Here is a 23,377-nt window from a genome sequence, read left to right on the forward strand (position 1 = left end):
CTATACAGTTGTATCACTTGAGCTAATGCTCTCTGATGTTGCCTATGTGATTCCTTGAAGCATCAATCTCAACTCAATAAACACTACCCTTTCACATGAATATCATATAGCATTATCAACATCTGGTCTTCTGCAGGCCTGAAAATTGGCAAATCAAAACAAGAGTACAAAGGGATTATTTTATAATGGTTGTTTAAATTTAATTTAAAAAAATACAAAAGGGCTTTTGAATAGATGCTATAAAATGAGACTCTTGTACTTGAAGTTTTATTCAGACAAGCAAAAGGGTAAGGTAACCCATATCCAAAATGTTGCCCAATTACATATATCAATTCAGGCTTTTTTTGTTCTGTCTGTGTACTATCTACCAACAATTTTGAATAAACTATAAGATCACTTACACTATAAAGGAGCAATGACTTCTACAGGTTACTCCTATACATGCATATTACTTCATTTGATTTCATTTCACATTACTTAATTAGCTTTATGCATCCTAACTAACCTATTTAATAAATAATTAATTTATGCTACTAAAAATACAGATCTGCATCACAAAATATCACGCAGAATCATTACAAATGCAGTTCTGATTCTTGACAACAGATGTTTAAAGGATCCCTCCTGCTAGGTACTCCATAGTGGAAGGCAGCATGAATCTGCTGACCTCTAGAGAAAAAGGAACCTGTTAACGTCACTGATACAAATGCAGAATGGTAATTAGTCCTTAGGGTAATGGTTTCATAACAGTAGGATGCACTAAACACATTGAAATTAATGCCTAAACACTTATCAAACCATTTCCAATGTAAAAACTTCAACAGATTTATCAACAAATTACCCCTACAAACATTTTTAACATGGCTTTTCAGTCTGCATAAATATTCTGTACCAATAGGCATTGACCTAATGGGTATTTTTATTCAAATCCAAATGAAAACAAACATATATATTCTTTACAAAAGAATATCTTACTTTCAATATAGTCACAGATCAACTTTAAAATTATTTTATTTTCCTTTTTTGGTTTTTAAGCTTAAATGTTAATCAAAGAGATTGTCTTTGGTTAGAAATACTACATTTATTCAGAATGCCTCTGGCACTACTACATATTTTCCTGATTTGGAAAGAGCAAATGTAATACATGATACACGTATTCATGCCTACTTATATTCTGCACCTATACGTTTATATTCCTTAACACTGTTAAAGTGCTTTGGGGCCCATTGGGACAAATAACAGATTAATCACCTCAAGAAATTTTAAATGCATTACATATCAATGTTGTTACTTTCTGATTTAATAACTTTTGTAAGGAGAGATTTGAAATACTAAAAAATGAAACTGTAGCAACATTTTTTATTCTTAATAGCAAACAACTCACAACAACAATCTAAAAAGGTGCTCTAGATATCTCTATCCATCCAGCTTGCCATATTCATATTTGGAAGCATATGCAGAGAAGAAACCATCCCTAGACTGGATTTAGATGCACTAAATGGCACACTTGTGCATATACTTCCACCAGGCCATCTCTTAGCGTTACCAGTCATTCTAACAAACTGTCTTCAAAATGTGTCAGACAACCTACATGAACATACAGCTTAATACAACAAGCCCACACCTAGCGAGTGATATTAACTGTATTACTTACTGATTCACCACTTTTTACTCCGCCACAAATAATGTTTTGCTTTATTCAGTTATATTAGGATATTCTGTGCAAAGTAACTTAAGAAAGTAACACAGCACCAGGCTGTCACATATAATAACTAACATTTTCCACAAACTGTATTTGTAATTTAAGCAGTAATATGTCTGCAAGACTCTACTACTACTTTGCAGAGAGAAAATAAAATATAGGTCTAGTTTTCAGAAATGTTTCCTATTAAATCAGATGTGTAATTTATAACAAACACTTAGAGCTTGTAAAACTAATCAGTAATCTGTATTTTAACTTACAGTTTATAAAATAGAAGCTTATTATCAGCGCATGTAAAACTTCACTGTTACTTTTACTTTGCCATTTAGGTTAACTGAAAAGCAACACAACACATCATTGACTGTTATGTTTAAATGTAAATCTTTAAAACTTTCTATTTCATTAATGAGTTCTTTTGGCACAAAAGAATTCCACCAACAACTGGCCTTTGGATGATGATTAACATAATTGCACAGCTGGATTCTACATATAACTTACCTTTCAATCAAGAATTTTATCATAGATTAATAGTAAAATCGTATTTTTGACTGTATAACAGTTAAGTGGTAAACCTCTACTCAGATTTTCCTTCTGAAGGTTGTACAATGTAAACAAAGTAAAAGTAACAATAAGGGGAAATAAATATTTTTTTGAAATAATGAGTGATGCAAAGTTTTCTATAGCTAAAGAAAAGACCACAAAGAAACTAAACCACAAAAGTGCCCATTAATTTTTTTTTCTTATTGAAATATATTTAATATTAGCCAGATGATAAGTCCAGCAGAAACAATCTGTGCACACTCAGAAAATGTACTATTAGTTGTTTATTCTCTTAAGTTCGAGTTTAAGCACTGTCAATTAAATTAAGACCTAATTTTTAACAGATAACAATATCTCTTCACTCTTAAATGCCTGGATTTTAAAAGAGGATACTGTTTTGCAATACATAATTCATTAACTGCCATGTGATTCATTTCAAACTGCATCAATAAGTTTTTCAAACACATACATTATATTGTTCTTGTGCCAACAGTGAAAATCTTGAGCCTAGTATGTTATTGTTTTAAATCTACATGGTATTGTTTGTGACCAAGTAAGGAATACTTAGAGTGGAATATGACGGCTTTGTTACAGAAAAATATAAAACGAATTTTCATTGTAAAGGATCTAAAAGCAAACCTTTCACAGCATCTGTCAGACAAACATACACTTACTGAACAAAGCAAACATTCATTTACTGGACACATCTCTTTGTGGGCCTTTGACAGCCTCAAGGCTGCAAATCCCCATCTTTGCAAATCAAGGATTTAAGAATTACCAGCCTGGAAACTGCAGCCTTGGCTTGAACTGTCTTCCAAAGTAAGGTCACATATATAACCAACTGCTGCAGCCAAGATACATCAGTTTGCCAATACTGCAATCAATTTACAATCTTTATCAAGCCTATTCAGTTAAAATGAAATACATTACAAATAAATGACTAATCATTAAAAAGGTACTTAAACAATTCAACATATACACCTGCCTGTTCTAAAAAATAAAAAAGCCGTTGAAATATTTAATAAATGTTGATATGACATGTACAGTTTTAAAGGCTAGCTAAATAAAATTAAATAATAAGGGAGGCATGAAATATTAATTCTTGTTACCTATACAATGCTACAAATACTGTATATGGCTTTTCAATTCTGAAAGATGTCCATAGTAACTTTCCGATTTCTATGGCAGTTGTGCCAAAACACGCTTTTACTATGTAATCAGGAAACAAAAGAAACTGACAACACATGACAAATTACATCCGAAACCAGTACAATGTCACATTTAGTAAAATTTAAGTCTTTCTCTTTCTTACATTTTTCATGAAGTTTCTCAGACTTTCCACGATAGCTAATTAAGCTATATAATCAGCTCTTTACAATCTAATCTGCAGTGCTCGTCTATTAACAAATAGATTGCAGAAAAACATGGTCCTCCGTCTCAAAAACAAACTTCCATACAACCATGAGCACAGTGGTGAGAGGAGAGCTACAGTAAATACTAATGTAATTTAATCCTGACACCAGATTTCTCCATGCAAACTCTGGACAGCTCCCTCAGTGCAACCCGCTCAACTACAGGTTACGTAAACCACCAGGACACCGAGGCAAGGACAAAAAACTAAACTGAGGAGTAGAAACTAGACAAGTCGATCAAGTCGTGGAAAACAATACAATAAATCACAACGCCTTTATGTAGTAAAAGGCTGGGACTCCACAGTCCCCGTTACAATGACACAAAATTATCAGGAAAGTTTGGTTGTCTAATTGATCGTTAACTAAAACAGAAGTAATTTGGCAATCCGATGGAAACACTCCTCGGTTTAGCATAATCAACCAGGCAAAAAACACCCATCTGCCGTGCATGACAGCTACATTAATAGCACTCTGCTGGTCTGCAAACTACTAGCATGCAACTAAGACACCCAACAAAAACCTCGAATTTTACTTATTTGTACAGAGACCTTGCTAAAATATTTTTTCTTTCTAAATTAAGCATCCCGAGCAGTCGGTTCAAAATTGAGAAAAAGTGAAAAAGGATACAATTTAAAACCCTTCAGAATCTCCTTGGCTCTGTCTTCGTGTGAAGACATCATTTCAAGAACGTCCTTCTTTATCCCTGCAATGAAAAATAACGAATGAATTTCAAAACAAATTTACATTTGACGACGAGTGAACTTTAAATAAAAGGTAAGCGCAGGTTCTAACGCTAAAAAGCATCGGTTTTAATCTCAACCGCTACACTCCTCCTGCGCGTCACCTCAACCTACCCTAAGATGCACAGTCATAACTGGCATCGGGCAACTCCAAACGTATCGCGCTAGAGAGCGCTTGGTGCAAGAGAGAACCAATCATGGGAAGGCAGGCGGGAAAACAGGGGCGCGATGGTTGGTTGAGAAGTAAAGCTTCAGCGACAAAACTCACCGCCCTCCGCCAATTCTTTTACCCCCCTCCGCCAGTTCACTCTACACACAACGTCACTTGGAGACGGCTGTATGGCAACGTGTTGGAGACAAAGTTCAGAATGAGCAGCATTTTGGCTCAGAGCATGATTTAATAAATCAATCCATTTTCTTCTACCTCGGGATTAGGCAGGTATTTGCGCAGGATTATTAGGACAGCTAATGGTCTCAGACATGTCTTGTGAGATGTTCTTTTCTATTTCATATGTTTAATCATATTTATTTCCAAAGAAAAACTAATGTCTGAAATTACGTTTGAGAATGAACTTTACATGTACACTATTCAGATTTAACATAAGAACTTCAGATTCTTGAATTTATTTGGAGCTTCACTTTAACACATTAATTTTCTGTCTCTTTCTAACTCTTTTTAAAGTATACTCGTGTTTGTCTTTCCTAAGAAGCCTTCTTTTCTTATGATGAGATCAAAATATTTTAACTGATGTTTTTTATTGGGATGATTTTAGGGTGTCCTTGGATTAAAGAAATGTGCATTTTGTAGTCAACAGCATGTACAACAATCTGCTCCCAACACCACACTTAGTTTTTTCAATCTTCTTCTGACAATCCAACTTTCATAGCGATATGTTACTAGCAAGAACACCACTGCTTTAATTATTTTGTCCATTGTTGTCAATCCATCATTTCTAACTAACACAAGCCTGTCCGAATTTCTAATTGTTTTTACTCTTGAAGGAGACAAATAATTTCTTTTTTATTATTATCACCACCGATGCTGATCTTTGAGTTCAGAAATTGTGAAAAAGCCATTACATCTTGATCACTTACTTTGACAAATTTTCTTGAAAAGTCTTTTCAAATCTTCCTTACATTTAGCAATTAATGAAGTGTCATCTGTATATAGATCTTTATTTTTTATTGAAAATATTTAAGTCAATTTGGAATTCAGATTGTGTTCCTTTCACTCTACATTGGATTCTGCTGTCTTAGTGGTATGGTGCATTCTCTATGTACAGTATGTGGCATGTTATCTATGAGTTTGCTTGGTATTCTGCTAGGAATGTTGTTAACATTTATACAGCGAAAAGACTTCCGTAAAATCAAGTGACTTCACTACATTGCCCTATTATTAGTGAGTGCATACCTGTGTTTTAATATACCCTAAGTATGCTTTCAGGGAGTGTTTCTTCTTTGCACTTTTTGATGCATTGTTAGAGTTCTTTTTACTGATTAATTGAAAGTGGTGACTAAATGAAAACCTAAATAATACTAACAAGACCTTATTTGGGCTCATTTTAGTCTATGCCATATTGGGAGTGTTATAAGGCTGATTTCTCAGACTGAAAAAATATTCATGTCAACTTTTGAGTAATAAGTACAACCCAGACACATATGAAGCATTGCTCACTTGCAAACCTTTAACATAATCTAACTCTTTACTGTGAAAAAATGTGAAGTGGACACAAAGCATTTCAGCTCTTGCCAAAAGGAACTCACTAGGGCCTCTACGTCCTCAGACATCTGAGGAAAGATCACAATTTTCTGTCTGTTCTCTGGATCCTCTACAGGTAAGAACAGTAGAGTCTATCCACTGGCTGTATCATGCTAGTATGGCATCTGCTCAACTCAATATCATAAGGCCTTACAGAATTTGACGAAGGTGGCACAGAATATTCCTTGAACCCAGATGCATCCTGTTCAGGACATTTAGAACCCTCACTGCCCTAGAAAGGCAAACAGGATTTTTAAAGACCTCAGACTTCAGTCCTACACAGCTACATTTCTTACTCCTTTCAGCTGGTAAATTGTACAGGCACCATTGGCACTCATAGTTTCTATCCATAGATGGCAAGGTTACCGAACAGCCACTCATAATAACAAATGCTCTAAAAAATACTGTAACTTAACACCGTTTATGTATGCATGTACATACATGTTTTGAAGAGTTTGATGTAGAGGAACTCAAGTGGCCTGTACAGAGCCCTGACCTCAACCCTGCTGAACACATCTGGGGATGAACTAGAATGTAGTTTGTGAGCCAGGTCTTCTCATCCAACATCAGTACCTGACCTCACCAGTGCTCTTGTGGCTGAATAGGCACAATTTCGACAGTCACACTCCAAAATCATGTGGAAAATCTTCCCTTTTAAGTAAAAGCTGTTACAGTCACAGACATTGGGGTATCAACCTCCAATATTAATTGCCCATGGTTTTGGAATAGGATGTCCAACAAGCTCATATAAGTATGATGGTCAGGTGCCCACAAACTTTTGACCATATAGTGTAAATAGTACCAGGGAAATAAAAAAGAAAATGGATAAGGGTTTAGGAAATATATACTTCAGCGAAGAGAAGAGTGATTTGTAATATCCAGTCCATGACATGGAGAGCTGACAGATGGTGCACTTTTATGAAATTTTCAGGAAGTTCCCCAGTCCTCAGATTGAGTTCTGGGGAACTTGTTGATTGAGGTAGCCCCCATAAAATGAGCATACAATGTATTTAGAAAGTATTCAGACCCTTCATTTTTTGCATACTTCATTGTATAGTAGATTTAATTTTAAATAGATACATTTTCACTTTTTACCCATCAGTCTACACTCAATCACCCATAAAGATAAATTGAAAAATGTTTTCAGAAAGTTTTGAAAATTTATTAAAAGTCAAAAATTGTAATCTCTCATTTATATAAGTATTTAGTCCCTATGCTGTGGCACCCAAATTGAGCTGCATCCTGTTTGCTTTAATTATCCTTGAGGTGTGTCTGAACTTATTTGGAGTCACCCTGTGACAAACTGAATTAACTGGAGTTAGTTTAGGCAGCTACAGGGGGATAACACTGCTCTCTGCGCCAGGTAAGGTCCTTGCTAGGGTCATCCTCAATAGGATCTGTGATCACTTGCTCACCTATCAGCAGCCACAGCAGTCTGGTTTTACACCTACGAAGTCTACCATCAACCGCATCCTGGCACTGAAGGTTCTCATGGAATGCAAATGTGAATATCGGCAGAGTTTCTTTGCAGACTTTTTTCGTTTTTCATAATGGTTTGACTCAGTTAATCAAGCTGTCCTGTGGGACATTCTGGGACTATGCGGGATCCACTCAAAGTTGCTAGATATCATGGCTGACCTGTACACTGGTACTGTGAGTGCTGTGCAGAGTGAAGGCACAACCTCTGCGTTTTTTCCAAGTTGATTCTGGGGTTTGTCAGGGGTGTGTTTTTGCTCCTACTCTGTTCAATGCTTGCATGGACTGGGTGTTGGGCAAGATTGTTGGGTCCAGCAGCTGTGAGGCATCTGTTGGCGAAGAAAGATTCACTGATCTTGACTTTGTTGACGATGCTGTCATCTTCACAGAGTCAATGGAGGCTCTGATCGGGGCTCTCGAGAAACTGAGCGAGGAGTGTGAGTGTCTGGGCTTGCAAGTGTCCTGGATAAAAACCAGGATCCAGGCCTGTAATAACCTCTTAGTTACAGCCATCAGTAGTGTGTCTGTCTGCAGAGAGAGTGTCGACCTTGTTGAGAGGTTTACTTACCTCAGCAGTGACATTCACATCTCTGGTGATTCTTCCTGTGAAGTCAGTAAATGGATTGGGAGAGCATGGGGGGTCATGAGGTCGCTGGAAATGGGCGTGTGGTGCTCCTGATATTTATGCAAAAGGACAAATGTCCAAGTCTTTATAGAGTCCTGGTGCTTCTTGACTTGCTATATGGTTGCAAGACATAAACGCTATCCAGTGACGTAAGATGAAGACTGGATTCCTTTGATACTGTATCTCTTCGGAGAATCCTTGGATACCGCTGGTTTGACTTTGTGTCAAATTAGCGGTTGCTCATGGAGTCCCGAATGAGGCAAATACCTGAGTTATGGAATTATGGCCATGTGGCGCATTTCCCAGAGGGTGATCCGGCTCACAGGATCCTCATTCTTGAGGACCCAATTGGCTAGACTAGGCCAAGGGGATGCCAATATAACACCTGGCATAATGTCTGCCTCGTGAGTTGCCAACCAGGATCCCGAGCTGTTTCGTTGTGTGGTGGGTGTGGCAACTCACTGTACCACTACATGCTCCCCAACCTGACCTGACCTGACCTGACACCTGTGTATATCAGGACCCACAATTCACACTGCATGTCAGGACAAAAAACATGTTTTCATTTTATCACTATTGCTTATTGAGTATAGGTTGATAGGCAAAAATGTATCCATTTAAAATTAAATCTGCAACAAAATAAAGTGTGCAGAAAGTGAAGGGGTTTGAATCCATTGTAAGGTCAAAGGTGTTTTGTGAGATTTCTAAAAGTTATGGAAACAGTATGGAAAATTAGCCCTGCAACCCTTATTGGATCAAGGAACCCTTGCTCTTATATTCTCTTGCAAGTAATCTGTTTAGGTAAAGATGTCATGGAATTGCTAAGGGTATCAAGAAAAATGAAGAGCTAAAAATTATGGGTTGAATGCCGATACTAAGACTAATAAGGAGGCTTGACTGGGAAGGGTTATAACTTCTACGGTAGAGTGCATAGCTTAAAAAGTATGCAGTAAAAGTCCTTTAGCAAATCTTTAATATGCTGGATTTCAACAAAGTGTAGCAGGGCTCACATCTGAAACAAAACAGTGTGTATGTGATTATTATGTTTATAACTGTGACTTAAAATTGTCCTTTATTTCATAAAAATGTTTATAGATACAAAACTAGCTTGTACCACTTTTGGGCAGACCAGCCTAACCTGAACAGGACTAATAAGACTATCAAGACATGAATAGAACTGATAAGGATGTACCTTGGAAAAAGAACAAAGAGAAAGCTCACCTACACACCTACACAGATTAGCACAGAACTGTACCAATTAATTGTTTAGCTAGTTAGAACAACAAATGTATTTACCAGTAGGAATTTAAAAAAATACCTTTAATAATATTTCTTAATTAATAACATCATCCTGCCTTAATAGACAGAGCAGTAAAGTATTTAACTTTGGGTTCTCAAAGGAAATAATGTTGATACCTTTGCCATGGACTTCCCATGGACTTTCCCTAGTTGCTCATGATGTTGATTCATGGAGGTGAAAACCTTTCTTAACCTTTCTTTAATAACCTATTCTTTCTTTCTTAACCTTTTCTTTAATAACATACTTAGTATCCTTTGGTGTCGTGTTGTTTCCTAATTTCTCTTGGAGGAGGTTGACAAAGGGGCTAACTTAGATGTTATATCTTATCTCATGTCATTTCTGCATAAAATAAGGCTTAAGAGAGTACTATTGTACCCAGTCATTTAAACCTGAGGTTGAGCTCTGAGTTAATGTTTAAGCTGCTAAGAGACAATACTTAGCTATCAATAGGCACTTTCAGTGGATGAGCCCTGAATGTAGCAGCAACCAAAATGAATAGTCAATGGTAAAGACATAATAAGTAGAGGTGAAAGCAAAGTTAGGTGACCAAAAGGCGGAAGCAAGTGAAAGAAGAAGAAAAGTCTGAATGTGAAAACTTTGAGTGATTATCAGCATGCATGATTTTAGAAACTATTTCTTAATGTAAATAAAATATTCTATATATTTATTACCTTAAAGGACATCCGTTTGTATCAGTTTTGGCTTACATTTGTCTCAAGAGACAAAGGAGTTTTGCAACATGGTTAATCCATTTGTAAACAGGGACTGCCTACTGTAACGATACAATCTGAATGTAAATGACAGTCCTTGTTGTGGTTTTCCATAGGTAAAGAATTACTCTGGCTGTAAAGGGGATGGAGCTTACCTCTGCTGCTTGAAATCTTTTGCTTCTTCCTACAATTTGTACATCTTCTGTTGCTGTTTCCAGTGCCAGAAATGATGAGCTGGTTTCACATACTGTGATCCACTGCAAAGATTTCCCATGTTCCAGAGAAAGCCTTCAAAAGAACAAACAGCCCAGTTTTTACTCAGTCTTTAATTGTGAAGGTATCCAAGGGTGAGCTACCATGCGGCATGATGCCTTTCTTGTTTTCCCTGAATAATGTAATCTTCTCAAAAAGAAAAAAAGTTTGGCTGGTGATTCTGTATCAGGATGCAAAGAGTTTTTCAGTGCAAATCTGATGCAATGCTGTTGCTGTTCATCTAGATTCCTTCCCTGCCAGTAGAAAACGTAGTCCTGCACCCACAGGCTGCCCTTTGAAGAAAGCCCAGTATCCTGTACAGCAGCAATGTCAGTATTTGTCTTTTTGAGTTCTTTGTTGATAATGGGTGTCAGTGATGCAGTGTTTCTAGTCAGCTTTTAAAGTTGGTCCTTCAATGTTCCAAGCAACTAGCACATTTCTAGCTGAAGCTGCTCACTTGAGGTGGCCATTTGTTGGCCAGTGGGATACGATGAACCCTCCCATCATTGGAAGGAATCCGTCATGTACTAGGCCAATTGCTATTGGATTGTCACTCATAAATACTTACTTCTGTGATCTTCTGCACTGTAATCAACGGTACTGGAGTTACCTCTTCAAGGCGCAAGCCTAAGTAAGTTGAATGGAGAGCCTGGGTTTCCTTCTCATCCTTATCACTGTGATCCAAAGGAGTGTGTAACATTTGGCATTAATTTTGCTGCAGCAGCTGTTGGAAGGAAGAATAATACTCAACCCAGCTCCCTCAGAGATCCATAGCAAGTGTCTTTACTTTTGCCTTTCCCAATGGTTTCACAAGTCAGTGAGGCTTTTACCCTTAGATGAGGCTATGGTTCATGGGCACCAAGGATGTAACTATTCACCCTGATGGGTCATGTATGCCATAAATCTACTGGTGAAACTAGTTACTAGTCCCCAGTTTAGTGAGGGGCCTTATAGGAAGTAGTTGCCATCCAAACAGGGTTTGATGTGGAAAGGCTATGTACTGATAGGAAAGACTTATGTATTCTGCTTTGTTTTTGCAGTTGTGCAAGCAGCATGCTGGTAAATGGAGAGGCTGAAACAACGGGTGACAAGCACATAGGCAACAGACTATACACATCATCCAACAAGCATTTCACAGACATGGATATCCATTATAATTCCATTTTTTCTCTTCAATGTTTATTTGCATATGTTGTTAAAGAGAATTAAAAAGTTTTAATTGTGTTATGATTTTTGCCTTGTCAGTGTTGTTCAGTTTCATGCATTGGGACATTAGTTAGAGTTCTAGATTTGAGTAGAGATTAGAGTTAACTATTCCCGAAACTCAATGCAATTAATTTCATTGCACTAATAAATTGTTTATATTGTAATTGTTTATATTCTAACGTTACAGCTCCTTTATGACTAGACAGAATTGTGTCATATCAAACACTGATATTTGATTTCATGCTTTTGTCTTTGTTAAATAATATAAATGTGGTGTGAACAAAATATTAATTTAATTAGTGATGCTTTCAATCTCATATCATCATACTAAGTATCATTAAGTGCTTAAACATTTTTCAATTTGTTACTTTTCACAATATTTAATGAGATAACACTCTATTCATCCTTCCCTCTGTCCATCCAGTACCAAATCTACATAATCTCTTTTAGGGTCACAGAGACATATTTATAATATCTCTCTATTATAAAAGGAAATCCTGGGACAAGACATTCTCTGAGATAATTTCAACTCCCGCAAGAGATAATTTCAGGTCCCGTGAGACAAGACTTTTGGCCAAGAGATTTTGACAAGTCCCGCCCTTCTCACAAACATTTACAACTAAGCCCACTTTCCACTCACTTCTCATTCGTGTGAATGCTATTGTCAGACACAGTTCCTGTGCTTTCAGCTCCAAGTAGGTTCGAAATTAATAGACAAAGAGTAGAAGACAAAGTAGAACGTCGTAAAGTGGTTCAAAAATGTTGGCGCAATAAAAATGCAGAGCAGGTTAGAGATTATGAAAGTACTAAAATTCGAAAGTCTCAAAAAACTGATAGTAAAGATTATATTAGCGCTAACAAATGGAAATTATTACAGCGAAAAGAGATCGAATATATGGAAATAGGTGATATGACAGAAGTATATAGATATTGTTTGGCTTTAAACTTTAAGTCAGAGACATGTCTAATTCATGTTGCCATCAGGGAAAAGTAGTGTTTCTTCCTAATGAAGAGGCCTATCTGCGAGAATGAAAAGATTTGTTGTTTGGTGAAAGTGAAATCCACATATAGAAGGGCCAAGCAAAGTGAGCAGAGGGCGAAGCCCCCTAGTATTGTTAAATTAAAGTAATTATTATATTGAAATATAATACATTATTTCAGTATAGTATGTAATTGCAAAAAACGACCAGCTTAACATATAATGTATGGGAGCTGAGTTTTACTATTCTGTGTTCAGTAAACATTTATTAAAACATTCTTGCCTTTAGTCTTATTTCAATTTTTTACTTAAACATCCTGTTAAAACATTTATGAGGTTAATGCCTCTATTGTGAAGTGTGCCAATGCATGGGCCATCAATGTCAGTCATTATAGATAAGATCAATATACATATAAATTATTAGTATCGAGTAATTTGTATAAATTAGGAATATGTCTATAATATATATAGTATAACATAGTATAGTATTTTATATATATTGTCAAGTTTGGGTCATAGAGTTGCCCTAGAGACTGGAAGGCAAGGCTAGGTTTCCAAGTAAACATAACTTTATTGTTGAGCAGGCAGGAAAAGTTCCAAAGTTTTGTTCTAAACAGAGGCTTTTACTTCAGCACATAAGCACACAACATATGAGTAGCGATGAGGGCAATCATCCCTGAGTGGGTACACCAGTGGGTACACCGGTTGGGGCAGATACAGTCTAGAGAAGAGAGGCAAGAAGAAAAAGCCAAAAGGCAGGTGAGAGTTCAGCATGTTTCCCATTGAAATACTGATAAGGGGGAGTTTTCTAAGAGCTGTTGTGTTAGTTTGCCATTGGTTTACTGTTTAACAGAGAGTTAGCATGCAGCTACTGGTGGTGTCCAGGAGCAGTGCGCAGCAGAACAGCTACTGAGCTGTGTTTGTGCAGCTTCAGCCATCAGAGATGGCAAATAAGCAGTGGCCGCAGTCATAATATATTGTAAGTGCCCAAGAGGAAGGACAGGCATCCTGGCTGGGATAGAGGGTAATCTCTTGCCCAGACCAGATGACTTAATGGAAGGATGGGTGGAATCTAGACATAACCCAGCCGGAACACCCTATGATCTTTGTTCTGGCCAGATCAGTATATAATGGATGGACTGGCTCAATGTGGATTCCGGAGACACTTCATATCGTCAGGCGGCAGGTGGCAGTGTTCCTTGAGACTGAACCTAATCAGGACACTCGCAGGGTTGCATGGGAATTGGAATGTAGAGGGTGCTGTTGGATGGTTTTGGGAACGGGTCTGTTTGTTGGCGGGTTTGGGGGCAGTACTGGTTTCCATGTGACTCAGAAGTGCTTTCCTTGAAAAGAGGGCCAACATCTCACATCGGGGAGTCAGAGTTGGGAGGCAGCAGGCAACACTCTTGGAGGAAGGAAGAAGAACTTAATTGTATTGTGTATAGTGACTGAACTTTTTACTGGTGATTATTGGATGGGTGATTTTTATAAATAAAAAACTTTTCTTTATTCCAAAATTTTGTTGGGCTCAGTGGTTACCCTGGTGGTTACTCTATATATATATAAATCCAGGGTTGTATAATACTAAACAAAATCCAGGGTTTTACAGCAAGTGAAAACATGGTGTTCACAATATTGGGCAACCAGTGCAAATTCTAAAATAATCTTAAATGTTAGTCAATTTAATATTTCAGGCTAGAGACTTAGTTTAAACTATCTGGGCTTTTACTTGAGACTAAATATTGCTCGCTGCTAAGCAATATCTAATAGCATACTTCCCATTTCCTGCTAGTCTATCTTATTTAAAGGTTAAAAGAATTCTTTTGCTTGTTGCAATATCAACAAATTCTGTAAATGTTGCACAGTTATTATTATGTTATATCAATAGACTTCCTTTACCCAAGGAAACTGACAAAATCAAGATTACAACTGTTTACACATATTTTTTTACACCTGAAGTATAAGTCAGTTAGGCACTTGCTCAGGGTCATACAGTGAATCAAAGGCAAAAACTGAATTGATAACCTAGTAGATTAATGTACAATATCACTTCCCATGTATTTACAACATCTGTAGACATAAAGCAGGGTCAAAATTAAACATCGATAAATGAGAAACCTCATAGTATATTGACATAAACTACTTTGTGAAGTTCACTTTACAGCTTTATAGTCATATGTGTCTCACTTTCTAATACACAAAACTGCAGCAACTGTGGTTAAGTATACAGTGTGTCACTGTTAATTTAATTTTGTTTGTCAAATGTGGTCTATTTTATTTAATTATTTGACAATATAATATATGTGTACAGCATTGTTCAAAGCTCTTGGCTAGTGAGGGGTTTGCTTGTTCCTCCCATATACAAGTGTGTTTTTTGCCAGATACCCCAAAGGTTTTCCTCTAACATTTAAAAGATGTGTGTATTTAATTAATTAGTTACATCTACTGCTGATGAGATTCAGTCTCTCTTACTCTGACCTGATTTAAATATTTTTAATAACAGATATGCATAAGGATGGATAATCAACTACTAATAGTAAAGTAGTAATAAGTACATTTCTGTTCATAGTTATGACATAATTATAGGACTTTAAATACTTATCTTCAGCTAATTGTTCAGAACCTTTTTTCAAAGGGAAGGGTAAAATATAATGCTTTTTTCAAATATGCACAAGAAATACAATAGTTGTGAATGCTAAATACCTTTATTGTGTGTAGTCGGTATGTTTTGTTGTGGTGATTATGTAATTATCTTAGAATGCTATTCAATATGAAAAGACTTTGTTTGTTTAAATGTGTTGTCACGTTAAGATCAAATTGGCCTCTTCCTGCGAAAATGTGGACTTAAAATTGCACATCCATGACAGATTCATATATATGACTTCTTATTTCTATAACTACAGTACTGTCATTTTACAGTAAATAATTTGGTCAGTGCCACACTGTGAGTCGGGAATGAAGCTGAATATGAAACTTTGTGTGTTGGTTTCTGTGTCACTAGGCGAAATGCTAATAGTATAATTTTTTAGTTAACTAAAATGTATTTAGTAAGCTTGTAATTGGTAGCCTAGTGATATAGAATGTAGCATTGCCACCTCTCAGTGTTTGAAACCCATCCAGAGTCTCATGTAGGGTTCTGCTTGAGTAGAGTTTTTTTACAATCTCCCAAAAATGCAGTCTTATGCTAGTTAAACTCGTATTTCCAGTTTTTTCCAACATCCTGTATATAATTAGTTTCTGTCCTATTGTACTATTTGCTGTAGCGACAGTCACTGGTTTATTGTGCCAATAAATTTAAACAGACTTGAAAGGATGGATACCTGTCCTAATGTCGGGTGTCTGGCCACAATTTTTCTATAGTGCCTATGTTATTTTTAGTTTCTTCATATCTAGTAAAAGTGAGAATGTTCAGAATTTATATTTATCTCTGTTTAACTTGTTAATCTCTGACATCTTTAACATGGCCAATCTTTTGTCTTCTTTGTTTGTATGCTGAGTACTATATGTGTAATATATATATGTGATGTAGGAAACATTGTGTTCAGAATCATTTTTAACATTAAACTTCACATTTTTGTTCTTTAATTTAGAAGTTTGATTTGGATTCAAAAAGTTACAGGTTTCTTTGAAATCTTACACCTGCAAGTTAGTTACATGATAATGCCTATGGTACTGTAAGTGGTGTTCATAAAAAGCAATGTAGAAAATAAGATACAATAAAAATTTTATTAGATTTTAAATTTTGGAGTATTTAAATATGCTGAACAAAAACTGTAAGTAACCTTAAGCATTCTTAGCATGAAATAAAGTACCAAAGGAGTGTATGCAGAATACTGTGCCTTGCTTGACCTTCTGTTTCTTTAAGAAATAGACAATTGTTAAAATATGTGCATGATCTTAGTCCTAAACACTCCAACTGGGAAGTGTCGATGTAAAATGGGTAGCTGGTTTCTGTAGATAAAACGTTAAATGTTTTATAAAAAATTCTTTACTAAAATCCCTACATTCTAAATGTTTTAATTACTTCTTCCTTCACTCATTCATTTTACTTTCCTTTTATTTAATGGCTATGGGGAGCTATAAACTATTGAATGTAAAGCCGGAAGTAGCCCTAGAGAGGTTCCCAGTCCATCACTGAGCATGCTCACTCATGCATGGCCACTATAGAACCTCCATTAAAGGTAACCTGCATATCTATAAAATGTTAAAGGAAAACTGAGTAGCTTGAGAAAGGCCACAAGAGGATAGAGAGAATTTCACTGGGATGTGGATTAAATGATGGACCACAGAGCTGTTAGGCACTGTATCACCACATTATTTGAAAGTAGTTAATTATCTGTAATAAGCAATTATTTATTTATCCCATCAATTTATTTATTAACATACTGCATCATGATTCTCAAAGAAACAAAGAAAGCATGTGAATGCTTGACCTTTATCCTAGCATGTTGTATTATTTAAAAAAAAAATATTAATTTGCTCATTATTTATTACCAGTAACAGCACAATGCACTATAATGTGCAGTGAATACACTTGACTTAATACTCTTTCTCTGTATGTTTAGCATTCGTTTGCTCAGAGGTTGATGCGCTTGCTGCTTCCTGAGTAGCTCTTCTTTTCTCCACTCTAGTGGCCCACTTCTTCTCTTCTTTTGTCGGCATCTTTTCGTGGTAAAACTGATTAAGTCAGTGTTTGTGTTGCAATTACTTAGTACGTTTTCCTTATTTTTTTTTAAGCTGGCACTTAAGTCTTCAATCTGCCTCAAGAATAATTTAAGATATGAAGAGGTAGGTGAAGTTACGGCAAAGGTGGTAGGGAAGAGAACAGTGCCCAGACACATGTGCCACATGACTGCCCTGCTGCCAAGAGTTGACTCTACAATAAAATAAAATAAAAATAAAAAGAGGAATAACCAAGCATATTGTATAAGAAGATTGTTCAAATATTCTTTTGCAAAGTCAGAGGCAAACATAGATTTTTTTTTCTAAATCAAATTATTCACACTGCTGTGTGAAACAATTATTAGGAATTATCTTGATGAGGGTTATGATAGCAATGTGGTGAGGTAGGCTGACCAAGCTATGCTGTTCTCAGCAACATCTTCAAACGTATTTCAAGGAATTCCAAAACTCTCCCAGGCCAGATGACATTAACCATCCCTAGAGCAAGACCTGGATCTACCCTTGAATCTTCTTACAGTTAGCAGTGTCTTGCACACCTTCTGTGGAAGGCACAAAAACAGCATTGAAAGCTATATGTCCTAACAATCTCAACCGGCTCTTGTTAATCAGGACAAGCAATGGTTCAACTTCTAGGTCCTCCCATGTGGGCTGAGTTCCTTAACAAAATTGTGCCCAGCAATCCTGTGCTGGAACTTCATTTTGAACTCTTGTATTTTCCATCTCAGAGCTGGTGGCCATAAGTAAAGGTGGATTTGTTCAGTGGCTGGTAAGTAAAAAGCTTTGTCTGATGACTTTACTCCAGCGTCACCACCTTGGTGCAGTACAATGTCTTCAAAATTACTCCCTGTACACTGATGATCCATTGCTCAGTCTCACAATAATCTCTTCCCTCAGCTTCTTACTCCTAATCTGCAGAAAACAAACAATTCTTTTCTGGGAGTTAACAATGACATTTGATTTGGAGGTGCTGATTCACAGACACATCTTACTCTCATGTGAACCATTAGATGGTGGGCCAGAGATCACAGTCTGATGAAAGCCAAGAGGACAACATCATCTGTAAATAGCAGAGATACAATTACAAGGGACCTAAACTGCAGACTTTCCAATCCTTGGCTATGCTTTGATATCCTGTCTGTTAAAATCATGAACAAGAAAAGGGACAAAACACATTCTTGACATGTTCAAATGTCCACATTAAGTGGACTTGACTTAATAGCTACTATGGAAACATAATTCTCACTCCAGAAATATATAGGTCAAATGGCACACAGCCACAAGATACTAAGAGGTACATGGACACTAGATTTTTATAAATCACATGAAGATGGCATTGTCAAAGCTCTGTCACTCTTTACTATTTGTGTATGGGAAAAGATCTGATCTGCTGTTCTCCAGCCAGCATAGTATCTGCATTTTTCTTCCTTCAACTGAGGTTCAACAAACTGTTATGAGTTAGATGGAGTGAATGTTTTAATGGACAAGGATATAGATAAGATAAAAGTCACATTCAAAATAATAGCTGAGATCTTAACTGACTTTAAAGAAATAGTACAGAAAAAGAACTAACCCAATAAATAACACTATGATGAAGTTGAGAAAACATGCAAGTTTCTAAGCCCTAAAATAAATGCACAATACCAACTAACCACTGTAAAAGCTTTTGAATAAGTCAGAATCGTGGACAACCTAGAAGTGAATGATACTACCTTTTATAACATCTCTACAGTGAAATTATGTGCTGCATCTTCTACTTGTCCCATGGCAGCAACCAAGTGAAAAGCAATAAAAAAAATTAAAGAATGGCAACAACTGTAGAAACAAAATAGCAGTGCAATATGATAAAAAAATAACACCTGAAATATTTTTAATTAAGTCGAAATGAAACTAAAAGTGAAAAAGGATAACCAAATCAAGTCATACAGTAAAACACATAATTACATTGTAAAAAAAGGAAACTTTGTGGAGATAAACTAAAAAATACAAATTTTGATAATTTATAACACTATTGAAGAGATTTTCCATTCCAATACCAGGTGTAGTGTTTCTCAGGGAGGGTGAAGATTGTGATCCCTCAATAATTGGAAGACATCATTTTGTCTCCCTATCATACTACTGCAATATTAATATCAAATATTACATCAATATTCAAAGCTAACTAGTAAAGTAATTTGTAGTAAATATTAAATTATTATGGAAATTCTTTTAATAGTGTTCAGATTAAAATAGCTATAAAACTACTTCTAATAATAAGTGGATTTTAAAAGAAGTTATTTTGAAAACAATTTTTTCTAATACAAGCAGAGTTTTTTTTATTTGCACTAGGATTATCTGGTGAAGGACAGTGTGACTAAATTGGACAATAGTAGTATAAAATGTTAGCTATGGTGTCAATATCAGACATTGGGTAAAATGCATAAAACATATTTATTTGAGAAAAAGGTCAAGATTCCTTCACTTTTTGAGGATGGCCTCATCTTGCTGAATCTATCTTTAACAGTTATTTTTTTGTGACTAAATTTTTAAAATTGAAGTTGTTTTTTAAACCTAACCATTTTTTAAACATCTACACAATATATGGGGAAGGATGTAATGTGTCTTCTATCCTAGTGACACTAACAATGGTAAGATACTGTATTTTTATATTATCATTCTTAATTACATTTTAGTGATAATTAAATTACAAATAAGAATTACACTTCTAAAGCAGTATAGCTGACTGCAAATGACATATCATTTATATATTCTCTAATCCATTAATTTTACTTAACTAATCTTCTTTCAGTCTAATGCAGACTCTTTCAAGTGAAGTATTGTGGGTGGCTATAGCCTATCCTAGAACTTTGTGTGTAACACATAAATCAATCATGAATGGTTGTGCGAAAATTCTGAAAACAGATTTTGTAAGTTGATATGCCTTTAAGATCTTAGGGATTCTATAGCACCATTTGTATTTACTGGTTTCTAGTCTTTTATCAGTATAAATGCTGCAGATTTTGGCATTAAAATATTCATATTACAATCTTCTAAACACTTTATATATGTTGTCTAAAAAGCGAACTGAGAACATTTTAGAAGTATATGAAGTTTCAGTAGTCTGTCCTGTCAACAATGAGGCTGTAAAGAGGGTGCCTCTCCAGAGCTTGCTCATATAGGGTCAGTTGAGAGGTACAAATTACCCTGAGCAGCATACCCTGTTTTGGGGTGTTTAATAAAAACTACAATACATGGAGAAAAACCTATGCAGACATATGGAGAACATACACATTCCACACTGACTAAGACTGGGCATGGAATTCCAGGCTGCTGGATCCATTATACAGCAACACTACCAATGACACAATGGTGCCACCTACTTAATACATATTTGACAAGAGTTAAATACAAAAAAATGAAGATGAAAAGAGCAGTGCTGGAGGGCAATGGTTGGTACTGATGTCTCACAACTCCAGTAGACTGGGCTTGAATACTAGCTTGGTCACTGTTATGGTGAAAAATCCTTGACAGGGAGGCCAAAACCTAAAAATTCGTATTAGACCACGGCCGGATTAAGAGCTTTGGGGGCACGTAGCACATTTCAAATTTGGGGGCCCTTTTGGTCTGCATCATCTAAAGTTTAGATTCTGAACAGTTCAAACCGGACTAAATAATTATTTTACTCTCGATTATAATAAGAATCTTATAATATTTATGTGAATTTTATGTGTTGGGCCCCTAAAGTTTTGTTGTGTAAGAAATTTACAGTTTAAAAACGTAAAGATAATATTTTTAAAGACCAGTTTTTCAATGCTACACTTTTTCATTAAATATTGGGTCCACCTTTTGGGGGCCCCCGAAATTGCGGGGCCCGTAGCATATGCTACATGTGCCTATTGGTTAATCCGGCACTGTATTAGACTCAAAAAATAGAAAAACTACCAACTAATTCTTTAGGTAATTTATTAAAGAATTATTAAATTAACCAATTACCTAGAAACAATATTAATAATCATATAATCCAGAGACAGGGATCAGCAATTTTAAAATAAGGCTAAATTAAACAACTGCAGGTTGAGTATTCCTAACTGGAAATGCCTGGGACCAAAGTATTTCAGAATATTAGCATATACATAATTACACGTCTTGGGAACACACATGATCAAGCAGGGAAATACAGCCAAACAGCTAAATGACCACTCACACATATAATAATTCATATCCATTATTATAATGTGTGTTGACATAACAAACATATTAAACCTCAGAAGTGATGAATATGATGTACATATTCAATTGTAGCTCCCTTATAAGAGCGCCAATGCTGCATATTTGCACTGAAGAGCTTGTTTTTTTTTTGTCCTTTTATCCACTATTTGTTGTCACTTCTTAGGGAAATGGCTGACAGGTGAAACATATCTCAGCTAACCTTCCCTCCAAAATGCCCACTATGCTGGAAACCATTAACCATCTGATGAGGTGCTACATTAAGGTTTTGTACAGTGTGGGTGTACATACATAAAACATGTTTTTGCCAATATAAAATGGCAATTTGCAGCAGTTCAGGTTTTCCTATTATAATCGGAGCAATTTACTGCACTTCTGTTGCAAAAGTGACACCTAGCATAAACGAAGCTGCTTTTGTTAAGAGTAAGTAGTGATATTACATTAACACAAAAGTGGTTCTTTGAAGTCACTATGAGTTTTTTAGAGCATTAGAAGGATTTAGATGAATACAAGCCATTAAGCCCAACAAAGATTTCCATTCCTGTTGACTTAATATTTCCAATATAAAATCAAGTCACATTTTGAAGGTCCCTAAAGTCCTACTGTCTACCACACTACTTGGTAACTTATTTCATGCATGTATGGTTCTCTGTGTAAAGAAAAACTTCCTAATGATTCTGTAAAATGTAACCGTAACAAGTTTTCAACTCTGTCCCCATGTTTTAAAGTAGCAGTCTTGATCCACTACACTAATTCCTTTCATAATTATGAACACTTCAATCAGGTCACCTCTTAATCTCCTTTTACTTAAACTGAAAAGGCTCAGCTGTTGTAATCTTTCCACATAAATTATCTTCTTCAGTCCTGGAATCAGCCGAGTCACTCTTCTCTGGACTTTTATTAGCACTCCTGTCTTTTTTATAGCCTGGAAACCAAAACTGTACAAAGTACCCCAGATACAATCTCACCAGTGTATTATAAAGATCCAGCATAATTTCCTTGGCTTGGTACTTTACACATCATGTTATATACCATAACATTCTGTCAGCCTTCCAAATGGCTCACAAACACTATCCGGGCGTTGATGGTGACAAGTCAACTATGACTCCTAAATCTTTCTCATAAGGTGTACTTTCAATTTTCAGACCCCCCATTTTGTATTGAAATCTAAGATTTTTACTTCCTACGTATAATACTTTATATTTAGTTATACAGTATTAAATTTCATCTGCCACAAATCTGCCCAAGCCTGTATGCTGTCCAAGTCCCTCTGTAATGATTTAATGGATTCTATATAATCTGATAACCCTCCTAGCTTGGTATCATCTGCAGATTTAACCAGCTTGTTATTTATATTTGTATCCAAATCATTTATATATTAAAAACAGTAGCTGCCCTAGCACTGACTCCTGTGGAACACCACTCTTAACATCAGCCAATTCTTATAAGGTTCCTTGCATCATCAACCTCTGCTTCCTGTGCTTTAGCCAATTCTAAATCCACCTACACACTACACCTTACTCCCACCTCTTTTAGTCTGATGCCCAACCTCTCATGTGGGAACCTATCAAATGCTTTCTGAAAGTTAAGATAAATAATATTGTATACGCCACTCTGATCATATCCTATTCAAGTTTTGAGGCTTGTTCACATATGAACATTTACAGGGTGATTCTAATTTATAAAGGTAAATTGCATAGAAATGTACTTGTGTTAGATTTTATAAATCAGGTTTTTTATCATTTGCATCTTTTCTTTTTTTTGACACATACATATTTTCACACTCGAAT

At 35.9% G+C, this 23,377-nt stretch overlaps 1 protein-coding gene and 1 long non-coding RNA gene across 2 annotated transcripts in view; one reads left to right on the forward strand and one right to left on the reverse strand.

The window, feature by feature from the left end:
• The window catches only part of pde6d (phosphodiesterase 6D, cGMP-specific, rod, delta), a 57,615-nt gene extending 53,095 nt beyond the window's left edge, over positions 1 to 4,520 (reverse strand). The window contains exon 1 of the mRNA XM_051923997.1: positions 4,282 to 4,520. Coding sequence (XP_051779957.1) covers positions 4,282 to 4,334 — 53 coding nt within the window. The 5' untranslated portion in view covers positions 4,335 to 4,520. The remainder of the gene's footprint in view (positions 1 to 4,281) is intronic.
• Positions 1 to 23,377, forward strand: part of LOC114646399 (uncharacterized) — a 113,825-nt gene that overhangs the window by 67,789 nt on the left and 22,659 nt on the right. The window lies entirely within an intron of this gene.

The sequence above is a fragment of the Erpetoichthys calabaricus genome, chromosome 2 (assembly GCF_900747795.2).
Source record: "Erpetoichthys calabaricus chromosome 2, fErpCal1.3, whole genome shotgun sequence".
NCBI classification, from domain to species: Eukaryota; Metazoa; Chordata; class Cladistia; order Polypteriformes; family Polypteridae; genus Erpetoichthys; species Erpetoichthys calabaricus.